The 12,994-nt window shown below is 45.8% G+C and overlaps 1 protein-coding gene across 4 annotated transcripts in view; it reads right to left on the bottom strand.

Annotated features, from left to right (window-relative positions):
- IRF2 (interferon regulatory factor 2) overlaps positions 1-12,994 on the bottom strand; it is an 82,728-nt gene that overhangs the window by 16,845 nt on the left and 52,889 nt on the right. For all 4 annotated transcript variants that reach the window (XM_043454108.1, XM_043454109.1, XM_043454110.1 and 1 more), the window contains exon 6: positions 5,529-5,646. In XM_043454108.1, the coding sequence (XP_043310043.1) occupies positions 5,529-5,646 (118 nt within the window). The remainder of the gene's footprint in view (positions 1-5,528; positions 5,647-12,994) is intronic.

Raw genomic sequence — 12,994 nt, forward strand, 5'->3', positions numbered from 1 at the left:
GAGTTTGCCTAGGATCATGTGATAAACAGAAACCTGCAGAACTAGGTCTAGAGCCACATCCTTTAAACTTTTAATCTGGTGCTCTTTTGTTTTTCTTTTAGATAAAAGAGTCTGGCCACGATTTGGTTTAGGCATTCAAGGGTGGTAGAGACAGTGTCTACAAGGTTAGTACTTTCAGAGAAGGGAGCTCTGTCCCCACATGGGCCACACTGTCCCCCGAAAGTGACAGGTCTACAGGAGTGCAAGGCAGAGCCAGAGTGTGACGGGTGTGTATACACTCTTCACTCCCACCAGAAAACAGCATCCTGCACTGCCCTGCTACAAAGGGGAGCAAACAGCGTGTTCTAGCAAAAACTCGGCTGAGTTTATCAACTTGTCTCAAGGGTCAACTCTCTGGGAGCAGAAACCCGGGTAAGGCCTCATGGATTGGCAGCATACCCTTCCTGATGAAGCCACCAAATGCCCCTTCCTCACCCTGATATATGGGCAGAGCCTAAGCATCCACCCACAGAAATAAAACCCAAGACCCAAACCTTTTTCTCCCTGGATGCACACATAGAAATCAAACTGTTCAGAGTCATTCAAGTTCAAACACAGGTATAAAAGAGGTGGACAGGGGCTAGGTCACCAGGAGCCTGTGGACGTGAGGGTCTTGGTCCTGGGGCAGGGCGATGGTGACAGCGTGAGACTGGCATTTTGTGACAAATGACTCCATGGAGAAGGGGCAGCGTGGACGCGGAGCGCGGGCCAGTGCGAAGGTGACTGGGAGTCGCATCAGAAATAGAAGAGGACGGATTTGAGAAATACGACCAGAGAAGACAGGATCAGACAGTTAATTATAAATGAGGCGGAGGTGGCAAGAAAGAGGGGGAAGGAGAAAAACATCTATAGCCTCCTGAAAAGTTGACAACATTCTTGGGTAAATAAAAACTACTTAAAGGTTGAAAACAGAAATAAAACCTCCACCTTCACTGCCCCGGGCTGCAGGGGCACGCGGGACTGAGACCACGTCCTGTGCTGGCTCGCCTCTGTCACCCTGGGTTTTCCAAGGTCCAGTTCACCCAAGAAAAACAACATGTATTATCGGTTGTGTCTGGGTGCACTGTGAGATCTCGGTTCACACCTCATACGTGGACCACCCGATGGCTAAGAGTTTTCTCGGGGACCTGATAAAACTGGATATCCGGTCTCTGACCCTGTCCCCAAGAGCCTCCAGGACAAGGCCCAGTCCACTGAGAACCAGCATGGAGAGTCTTTGTTCACCCCTTCTCAAGAGGGGTACCTTCCATCGAAGGAGCCACCCCAAAGCTACTTTTTATCTCATAGATGGGATTTCTCATATCTGAAGCATCAGGGAAAATGGGAAAGCGAACGAGGCACAAAGGAGCTGAAAAAATGAAGACAACCATACAGCCTGAGCATCATCTGTGTGTGTTCTAAGTCGCTCCAGTCGTCTCTGACTCTTTGTGACCCTATGGACCACAGCCCGCCAGGCTCCTCTGTCCATGGGACTCTCTAGGCAAGAGTACTGGAGTGGGTTGCTGTGCCCTTTTCCAGGGGATCTTCTCGACCCAGGGATCGAACCCGCATCTCTTACATCTCCTGCACTGGCAGGCCATGCTCAAACAATTATTCTGGTGCCAGAGGCTGCTGATCTTAAGTTATAAGTGGGAGGCCCTGGGAAGTTTGGTCTCTTAGTTCTGAATCTCTTCTGCGCCTTTTTTGTTATGTTCTGCTCCTGTAGATACTCAAAGTTTCTAAGCTTAGCTGAAAAAAAAAAAAAGCTACTCAAGGTTTACTTTAGATGAAGTCAGTAAAATTTGGAAGCAATTATAAAAAAAAAAAAAGGTACGTCCTAAGACAGTGTGGTCTGGGCCACCAAAATCAAGGCAAAAATCCAAATCACATTATTTCCTAATTCTTTATGTCTAGTTACCCAAGGCCTGCTTGATTTACTTCAGGGTCATGAACAACCTTCCTTATTTCACAGCAGTCTTTGCTTTCTTGCAGGGTGGGGTTATCTTTATCAAGGAACACAATGGGGGCGATGAAGCCCCACCTAAGCCAGGGAGACAGAATTTCCGCACCTGCAGACTTCATACACTGGCCTGGAGGTGATTTCAATACAGTTCAGCAGAGGCCCTGCTGACCCGGGCAGTAGGCCAGCAGGGTATTATCAGAACAATCCAACATGTTGCTGGCTTCTTCCACTTCCTAAAAACAGAAGTTGCCACACACACGAAATAATTCAATGTGAAAGAAAAGTAAAAATAAAAATAAGGAGTGTTTTTTTTTCCCCTCCCTCCTCTTAAAGGGGCACCAGGTAAGGGTGTTGGGGGGTGCTGACCTGTGCACTTAAACGCTCAGGAGAGAGGAAACGGGAAAGGACCTGGTTTAAGTACTAAGTCACCGCACTCCTGCGTGGAGTGCACAGCCAGCTAAATCTGGAAGTACATTCAGCTGTTACGGACAAGAAGGCGAGCCCAGGACACTGCCCGCTGACTGTGAGTGTGTGTGCACGCGTGCATGTGTGTATGTGTGTGTGTTTTCCTGCTGCCCTAAGAATAAAAGTGAAACACAGCTGCGATCCAGCAAGAGTTCATTTGTCAGGTTAACAGTACATTTCATTGTTTACGCCCTTACTGGATTTGCTTACCACACAGCCCGCCCATCTCCAAAATAAAAATATACTGGCTGGCTGGCCTCCACGGGATTAAGATATTGATTTTCAATCTATTTCCCCAGGGACAGAGCAGACCAACAACGAGGAAAATGCTCTCGTATTAAGGACTCATTTCAGCTCCCATTTTTAATCTCATAAACATGGGCTTATAAGAGGGGACTGAAAACATCTTCAAGTTTTCCTCTTGGTGCCTGGATACAAAACTGGAAGGAACTCTGGGTTTAGAGACCAATAAATAGAAAACAAGAAACGGTGTCGTTTTTAAATAAAACATTTTTTTAGAAAGTAAAGAGAGCCCAGAAAAGAATCTCTCCAATGCCATAGGAGCCTCGGAATCAGAAAGTGCTATGTTTCTCTCACCTAGGTCCACACATCACAGAGGCTGGAATAGCTAATTAACCATCACTTGGGAGAGTGGAGACAAGGTTCTGAGAAGGGTTTAAAATCTGAACTAGTGGTTCTGTTAGCAATAATCACAAATTACTCACTTCTTTCAAATACTTGCATGGATCCACTGCATCTATCATTACACACCTTTGGAAGGGTCACTGACTAGTTAAAAAGAGATATTCAAACTCATTTTACTGCCATCCATTATGATTTTATTCTTTGGAAGAGAATCATTTAATCTGGTTGGTGGTTCTCTAACCAAACCTGGCTTTCATCTTTGCCCCAGAAGGAATGACTCATTAAATCAGTGCCAACGCTATGCAGCACCCACTACACCAAAGGGCAAAGAACAACCAACCTGACAGAGAATTTACGTACTGAAGACTCAACCAGAATGTTAAAAAAAAAAAAAAAAGGCGGGGGGGTAAAGAAAACTGGTCCAATTCTGGCTTCTGTCTGGCATTTTATCTGAGGCTGAATTTCCCTCCTTAGGGAAAGGGAGCTCAAAAGTCAAACAGCTCCCTCAAAATAAGCTGAATCTTAAGAAAGCGTGCCTGGAGGGTTGGCATATATCTTGCTTTTTAAAAAGAGCTCAGAGGACCGGAGCTTTCCGAGGACAGTCTGCTGACACAGGGCCGATCAAAACCCAGGTGCTGGAGAAGCAGCTCCCCAGCCCTGGGGGAGAAGGCCCAGGAGGGAGGGAGCCGGACTTCCGGTCAGACAAGCAGCCTCGCTCCAGAGGGGAAGTGAGAAGGCTGCTCTCTGGACAGCTCGCTCAGCTCAAAATGACTGTGGGGCCATCTGTCTCTGTGCAAAAGTGCCGCATCCCAACGAGGAAGGCAAGGCCGTCCAGTCACGAGATACAGAATATGCGTCATTCTTCCTTCACCCTGCACGCTGCTGGAGACTCCAAAGTGCAAGGGAGACCCTGCACGCGTGATTCTACCTCCAAACTCCAAAACCGCATGTGCAGAGCAGCTGCAACTTCCAGTCCAAACTACACACTGTGTGCTTAGTCGCTCATTCGTGTCCGACTCTCTGCAAACCCACAGACTGTAGTCCACCAGGCTCCTCTGTCCATGGGATTTCCCAGGCAAGAATACTGGAAATGGAAATGGGTTGCCATTTCCTTCTCCAGGGGAATCTTCCCAACTCGGGGATTGAACCTGCATCTCCTTTGTCTCCTGCATTACAAGCAGATTCTTTATCTGCTGAGCCATAGGGGAAGCCACTGAGAACCCACAAATGAAGGTCCTTGGATGTGAGGCTGACTCTTGGGGCTCTGCTTGATCTTCTTACCAGTGTCAGAAGGCCTAACTGTTTACAAAACAGAGCAAAATGAAATGAAACCAAAGGTATTGAGGGCAAAGAAATGGAGGTTCTGGATTCCTGGGCTGGAGTCAGAATACAAGTTCAAGGCTGGGCCTCCACTCTTGCAAAGGGTCCCCACCATCCGCTCACAGCAGCACCCCAGCGGAACTTTACTGAGATGTAATCCTCACTTGTCACCCTCCTGCCCAAAAGCCTCCAGGGGTGGGGCTTCCATGATGCGTGTATATGAAACATCTGTGAGCCTTAGTATCTGCTATATTTCAATTTTTAAAAACTTAAACACACACACACACATAGACACCCTCCAGCACTTTTGAGGAAAAAGACCCATCTCCTTCCCAGGGTCTGCAAAGGTCCCCATAAGCCCATAAGCCCACTCCACTTCCTTTCTGACGAGCCTCATGGGCCCTCCCTAGGTGCACTGGCCTTCCCTCTGATCCTGCAAGTGTGTTTCTGCACTGGGGTCCACGGGGCTAGGTCTGCTGCCAGCCCTCTGCTGCAGTTCCTCACTTAGCAGCAGCATCTCTCCAGTCTGTCCCTCTGGCGCATTTATCATAGATGGTAAAGCTGTTGTCATCTGCAGTTCCATGAAACTAGGAATTGGTCTGGCCTTGCTCCCCATCTATTTCCCCACGTACGGAAGGCACTCAGCACTCTTGGTGGGATCACAGTGCGCCCTCTGGCCACGCACCTCTGTTTCTGCATCTCAGAGATGAGCACCACCTCTGTGGCAGGTCCGTCATCCAGGAGATGCTGTGACGACTCACGGGGACAGTCTCCCCCACGCCTTGTTCCCAAGTTAAATAAATAACACATTTGTCCACATAGCCAAAAATGCAAAGACTGAGAACCGCCAGTCACTAGCCGCCGGCAGGCAGGGCAAGGGGAGGGTATCTCTTTTCATCTACCTATTTTCTTGAGGTCCATCCACCTCAGTTCCTTTATCTGATCCTCAAAGGATTTTATTTTTCAGCCCTGACATCCGAGGGCCTGAACTTGCATTCTGAGACAGTTCCAAGTCCTCCTCCCACTGCCTATGTTATTTCAAGTCACGTTTTACAAATTCTCGACCCCGGAGGGGCTACTTGTGTGTATAAAGAAATGAGATGTCAAAATAGTTTACCTATGATGTTCACCGTACTATCCACTTCAGTTTTTATAGTTGAAGTCAGGACCGCATACTCAGGAGAAAGATCACTTACTCCGTTACTAAGCCCCAAAGGTGACTCAATTGGTTCTTGCTAGGAAGAAGAAAAGAAAAAAGAATTGAGAACACTTCCTTTTCCCTTCCTTCGCTTAGTTTAAATTCTACCCTGTCTGCTTTCTTTTAATGCCAAGGTCAGGTTCGTCTCCCAAGTGCATGTTTTCAATCAGCCTAGAGCTTAAAAAGCACATTTCTGCCTAGAATGTCTTCTATAGTGTTCCCTTTTTTTTTTTTTCCCCCTTCTTCCTTAGAGGAGATAACATCACTGCACCTGGCTTGCCTTCCTGAAATGCTTACCTCTGCACCCGATGACCCCTGGGTAAGGAAGCTGCATTACTGTCGAGGTAAAGCACCGTGCTGGGGAGACCTCAACTCTTCCTTCTCTGAAGGAGGAGGTGCATGTGAGTCAGCTCCTGGCCTTCTCTCTAAGGGAGGAATCCTGCTGCCCCTTTTATACTTTTGGAGGAAAAGCTCTGCCTCAATTACAAGCCCAAGGACAGGAATTTAGAGCACATGGTGGATGAATTCTTCTCATATCGGGTTTGCCCTGGACCCTAGCCATGTGAGCATCCTGCCCTGGGGCGGGGGTGGGGGGTGGGGGGTGGCCGGTGACACGGGCCAGACTCCCAGCTGAAGACTCCCCAACTCTGTGGAGGCCAGTGGAGCAGCCCATATCCATGGCGCCTGTTAAAGCCTTCCGAGAGTCTATATGTTGATTCTAATGAATCTAGGAGAACCAATTCCTTTGCCCAAGCTTGGCTCTCAATTTCTGCTCTACTCAAGTGCACCAGAGCCCTCCAACCTCTGAACACACCAACAGCTCTGGGAGAGCCAGTGCTGGGGTACAGACTGACTTTCAGTGGGTTGATGAGAGCGCTTCTCTCCCAGAGGACATTGCACTGGTGTCTACGACAGCAGCAGAATCAGACAAAAAAAGCCACACACAACTACTGGGGAAACCACACTGGAGAGGGGGGTATAAGGGTGGAAAGAACAGAAGACGGGAGCAGATCACGTGAGATGGATGTGCCTGTGCTTTGAAAAATTTCGAGTGGCTGCTCCAAGGCATGCAGAGTGTTCTTATCAATGCATGTGCTGTTTGGACTCAATGACGAATGCCCTGCAAACCTTAGGGAAGCCACAGTCCCATCCAGCAAATTCCCACCATGATATCCATGACCTTGAAGACATCACCTCACTGTATAGCTCAGTTCTTGAAAAATCACAAACGGCAGGGTTGGTTGACCAGATGTATGAAACGCTGAACCTAGGAAGGACCTGGGACAACCCTGTTAGGTAGAATGTTTACCCCCTTCCCCTGTAGCATCTCTTTTACATATTCCAAAGTTTATCCTTTCTGGGAAGAAACTCGCTTGCTTGTGACTTGAGGTGTCACCTTCCCTTGAAAGCTAAACTCTTGACTGTGTACCTGCCTTCCCACCTCAGCCCCCTCACTATGGCTCAGAAAAGCCTGCAGTCTGGCTACCACTCCACTTGTGGAAGCGAACTCTCAGCTCCTGGAGAGGGTGATGGTGAGACAGTCTGGCTTTGGAGTCACATGAGCCTGGAGTTCAAGTCTTTCACCAGTTACAGGGCTTTAGCCTCTTCAGTGGTCTCTTACGATGCTGTGGACAGCTGTAAACTGAGGACAGGAATAGAACCCACACCATTCCCACGGGGATGATGGGAAGATCAAATAAGATAAATTGCACCTGTCATCTATAATTAAATAAACACTCGCTATTATCCAAGGTCACCGATAAAACTCCACTCTCCCAAATCCAGGCACCTTTCTGCAAGTCTCTTTCCCAAGTCAGCCCCACATCCTGACATCCAATAGGAAGACCTGGAAATCTCCCTTCCTGACAACAAAATCTACCTGATTCTCCACCTTTCTGATGGCACCCTCCTCTCTGGCTTTCTCAATGGTCCCCTTTCTACCCCCACCATCTCCAATAGGCCCCACATGTCATTTTATTCCTCTTCCATCTCTTTGATTTCCCAAAAGGAACTAAGAACATTTTAAGGAATTATGGAAAGAACTGCTCATTTTCATGGGTCTCTTTTGTTGTCATTTTCCACTCTAGGTTTCTTATAAAAGTAATGAGGCAGTCAGACTTGCATATATTTAAAAACCTAAATTATTCTGATTTCTCAATGTGGAGACGTCAAAGTGTTTCACATGATCTACAGTTTAATTAGTGGCAAGTGAGACTTTTATCACATTACACTTGAGAAAACTATGACTCAGAGACGAAATTAGTTTTCTAAGATCACACTACTTTTTTTTTCCTAAGATCACACTACTTTTAATGTAAGGAGATACAGGAACTGAACTCAGTCTTTGGTCAGGGAACATGGTCTAATTCCAGTAGTTTCTGTCTTAATAAACCCTTGGATCCTGTACTAATTCCAATGGAGACTGAGAAAGAACTACTGCCAATATTGTTCTACTCCCCAGATCCCTGCCTTGAATCCTGCACAACTTCTGTAACAGAACAGAATAGGAAATGGCAACTCACTCCAGTATTTCTGGGAAATCCTATGGACAGAAGAGCCTGGCGAGCTACAATTGTTGGGGTTCCAAAGAGTCCGACATGACTGGGCGACTAAACCACCAGCACCACCAATGGAGACTGAGACTACTCTGAACACTGCTTTGCCTCCTCCCATCCCCACACCCAAAATAACCAGCCGATCGATTTCCAAGTCCTCCATGCAAACCTCCTCATTGGTTCTGAAAGGACAAGACAGCAGATTGTCTAGTGAAAAGCATCCAGCACCTCTCTGAAAGGTTTCCATCCAGGGAGCAGAAAAACAGGGATCTTCACTACCTTCAGCTGAAAAATTTGAAATTATTAGAATAGGAAGATCTAAAACTAAACTATATATATATATATATATATATATTTTTTTTTTTTAAAGGCAAGAGCCCAAATTAAGAAAATAGGTGAACGCTTCTCTACAGAACAAGTATACAGAGATCCTTCAGGTCACGAATGGCCTCTGCCCACAGCATCTCCTGGTCCTCTGTGATGCTCACTCTTGCCCTTTGCCACACCTGGCTGTACCATAACCTGGCCCGCTGAGTCCTAAGCCAACCTGCCTCCTCCTTCTGTCCTAACATCTCTCCATGAGGCCTGAAAACCCAGGGCTGCTCTTGGATCCACACCTATCTTCATCCTCAGCATCCTCTTCCAGAGATATGTCTCCTCTCCATTCCAACCACTATTCTCATCTAAACTGTCTACTGCAGTCTCTCCTCCGTGATTGCTTCCCATCACCATGAGAAAGACCCCCTTTAAATATCAAGTCCACCACGCTCCAAGTCCTTCCCAAGGAGTTCAACTGTGCCTCATGCCACAAAAGCATCCACGGAGGTTAGTCAGCCAACCAGTTTTGCAGACTGTGCTCTGAGCAGTCCCTTCAAGAGCTTCTAGGAGGAGAGGGAGGCACCAGGGTTGGCTGGGAGAGCCCTTGACTTATTCCCTGCTTCCAGAGCAGTTCCGATTCCATCTGTTGAAAGTTCAGGTGGGTTGCTTGCATGGGTTTTCAGTTCATTAAGGTTTAAAAACTGAAGGTCCCTTGCAACCCATGAAAAGTTCACTCCAGTATCAGCCCTGACAGGTAGTCATTCAGCCTATCTGTGGACAGCAACAGGGAGCATATTGTTTGGTAAGCCAGCTCAAGTCACTGTTGGATTCGAGAGCTCTATCAGAAAAATCTGCTGACTTCCCTGGCAGTCCAATGGTTAAGACTTCGCACTTCCAACGCAGGGAGCGCGGGTTCAATCCCTGATGGGGGAACTAAGATCCAGCATGCTGTGCAAGGCGGCCAAAAAAAAAAAAAAATTCTGTTGAGCCAATATCTGCTTTTCTGTAACTCCCATCCAGAGGTCTGCACTCAGAACTAACAGAGACCAGACCCGCTCTTTACCAAGTGACTGTACAGGCTGTCCTTGATTATATTTTCTGTAAGAGCACCAATTCTTTGATTTGGAAGCAGTCTACAGTTTGCAAGTATTCATTTCTAATCCATCCAACCTACATGCCTTCTATTCCCCATGTGCCCTCACTCAGGCTCCTGCTCTAATGAAGCTGGAAAGTTTCCTGACTTCTCATTTCCGACTCTTTTCAACCCCATGGACTGTAGCCTGCCAGGCTCCTCTGTCCTGGAATCCTCCAGGCAAGAACACTGGAGTGGGTTGCCATTCCCTTCTCCAGGGGATCTTCCCCACCCAGGTATCAAACCCAGGTCTTCTGCATTGCAGGCAGATTCTTTACCATCTGAGCCACCAGGGAAGCCCTACCCAATGAAGATCAAATAGCAAGTCTGACCTCCAGACCTTCACATATGATGCTCCTGGTGGTGGAGGATGTCCACCAATTTACTGGTGTGTCCCCCCAGGCCTGGCTCGGAGCCCACGACTTCCAAGAGGCCGAGAGGCACTGAGGGAGGTGATGAGGCACAGGTTCTGGAGCTGGACTCACCTGGAATCAAATCCCAACTCCATAAGGCAGTGCAACTCTGGGAAAATCACTCAACATCTCTGTGCCTCCACTGCTGCTGAGGCAAAACGGAGACAGCCTGCCCATCATGAGAAGGACGAAGTAGGAAATAACTGAAGCTGAGAGCATGGCAGGAGCTCCAGAATGTCAGCTACACCCCTCTGTTTTATCCATTTCTATCCTTACTGATCGTGGCCTTGGGACATTTTCTGAAACACAGATGTGCTCTGGTGACGTGCCATCTAGTACTGCTCTCTCCTAGGCTTCTTATTCGAATATTTCCTCAGACAGCCAGTTACCGCCACACAGGTAGGGCTCAGTTCAAGTAAAAGATGGCTCACTTAGTAAACAGCGTATACTCCAACATCAGGGGGTATGGAGGCTCCAACATCAGGGGATATGGAGGCAGCATTTCTGCACATATTATGTGGTCATTAGGCCTTGGGTCTCCCAGTTTCCGGGAAGCTATTTCCCGAGGAAACAAACAGCATGCAGATAACAGACTGCCTAAATGGCCCATGAAATATCCTAAGAGTGGGCCAGCATGCTCTGAATATTCTTTCCTAGTTAAAACTTTAACTCAATCAACTATACTGCAATGAAAAAAAAATAATTAAAAGAAGAATAGTATTTATTCAGGTATGTTAAAAAAAAAAAAGAAAAAAACTTCAACTTTAATTGAAGGAAGACTGGGAAGAGCTTGTTTTAACAGCAAATTTTCATCCCTAGTTACTACATGCTCCTGCCTAGTCACCCAGTCACGTCTGACTCTGCGACCCCATGGACCATGCCAGGCTCCTTTGTCCATGAGACTTCCCAGGCAAGAATACTAGAGTGGGTTGCCATTTCCTTCTCCAAGGGATCCTCCCGACCCAGGGATCCTCCCGACCCAGGGATCCAACCCACGTCTCCTGCATTAGCCGGCAGATACTAATCCACCAGGGAAGCATACGTATAAGACAAACTTTCTCTGTAGAAGAAACCTGCCTAGTCTATTCAGCTGTATATATGCATAGGACTATGAACTCAGATCTTAGGTGTTTTGACAAACAATAAAAAGTAATGTATGAACATCTCAGTAAAATCCTTTACCCAATTCCAGACAACCTGGGGAATGAACTTTGAACCGCTCTACAGAAACATTCAATGAACACTATGCAGCCATGAGCCACAGCACTTGGGAAAGCCTACCAGCCTCCTCCATGTTCCCAGACAGATGCAAGGAGATTTATATTCAAAAGTTAAGTTGTGTTTACTTCCGATGAATCACCTACCTTCTGCTGAAGGAAAAATGTCTCTCTGAGGGACACATTTCAGGTACTAAGCAAGCCTACATCATAGCAGGATTTCGCTCTGTGCCCTCTCCTGGGATGGAATTAACACACACGGCTGCACCTATGAGGAAAGCTCTGACTTGCTCCCCCGTGTCAATGTGGGGCCTGGCCACATGGAAGACACTGTCATTGGTGACGGGGCTGCAGATGACCTTTACTGCCGAGAATACCACGTGCCATCAATTCGCACATTGATGGAATTGTGAGGGGCACATTCCTCACATTTCCCTACCCCCGAAGTAAGACGTGCCTTCCGGCCAATTCTGTGTGTCAGGATTTCATTGCAAGCAGTTTTCCTTGCTTAGAGATAAAAAAAAATAAAGGTACATCTTACAATCCTTGGTACCTAATAGTCATTGCTTCTGGTGGATATGTCTGAGCAAAGTCAGCTGAAAAGTGAACATTTGTTACTCCATTTTTATTTCTCCATTAACTGAGATTATGAAATTTAATCTGCATTCTAACCCTCCACTCCCTCCCCATATATTTATTTATGCATCTGCTTGGTCAACAAATACTCATCTATCTATGCAGTGATCAAATATGTATTAATTATCTGTTTTGTACCAGTGACTAAGCTAGATGCTGTGAAAATATTAATAGCAGTAAATATGATAGAGTTGTACTTAAGACTGTAAGTTGCACTTAAGAGGATTCTTCAAAATCACATATTTGTGGAAGTTACACTTTTCTGACTAAACAAGAATAATCAGAATGTAGGCCCTAAAAAAAATCCAAACAGTGGGAAATTGGATATAACGAACAAGATTTTTTCAATTGCAAGAAAAAAATAATTTTTTGAAAGTAATCTAGTGGAAACCCATAGGTTAAAAAGACTTGAGACATATACAAAAATCACAACATGCGAATTTCATATGATTTTGATTCAAGTGATCAGACTGTATAAACACTATGAAACTTATGAGACAAATTAGAAATTTTTAGCACTGGATGGATGGATATTTGGTGATATTGAAGAATTACTATTAATTTTGTCAGATGTAATAATGATTCTGGATTATTTTTAAAGAGCATTTATCTTTTAAAGATATTTATTGTAGTAGTTGTGAAAGAAATGATGTTTGGAATCTGCTTTAAAATACTGGGCTGAACCATATGAAATTATTTTTGCAAGTCAAAAATGGTTGAGTATCTGCAATTTCATGCATATAGGAAAGTGGACAGAGGTACTAATGTAATAAAATGGTCATGAGCTGATTGATGTTGAAAGCGGGGTGACGGTCTATGAAGTACATTTGACTCACTTGCTTCCTTCCTGTGTGTATAAAATTTTTCCATAATAAAAAGTTAAAATAAGGCCTATACTGTGCTATATTTAAAGTAAGTCACCAACTAAAAATACTGAAAGTGGAAACTAGAGGTCTCACTGCTGAAACACTCTAGCTAAAATGTTTCTTTTCCATTGTAGAAGTAAATGTGTCTGAAATTTTAACAATTTACCTAAGTTTTCCCCTCTAACTACCTTCACAAGTCAAACTGAAGTATATTTTTTGTGTGTGTTTTTCTGACTATTCTGACTCAG

Source organism: Cervus canadensis, chromosome 31 (assembly GCF_019320065.1).
Source record: "Cervus canadensis isolate Bull #8, Minnesota chromosome 31, ASM1932006v1, whole genome shotgun sequence".
In the NCBI taxonomy this organism is placed as follows: domain Eukaryota; kingdom Metazoa; phylum Chordata; class Mammalia; order Artiodactyla; family Cervidae; genus Cervus; species Cervus canadensis.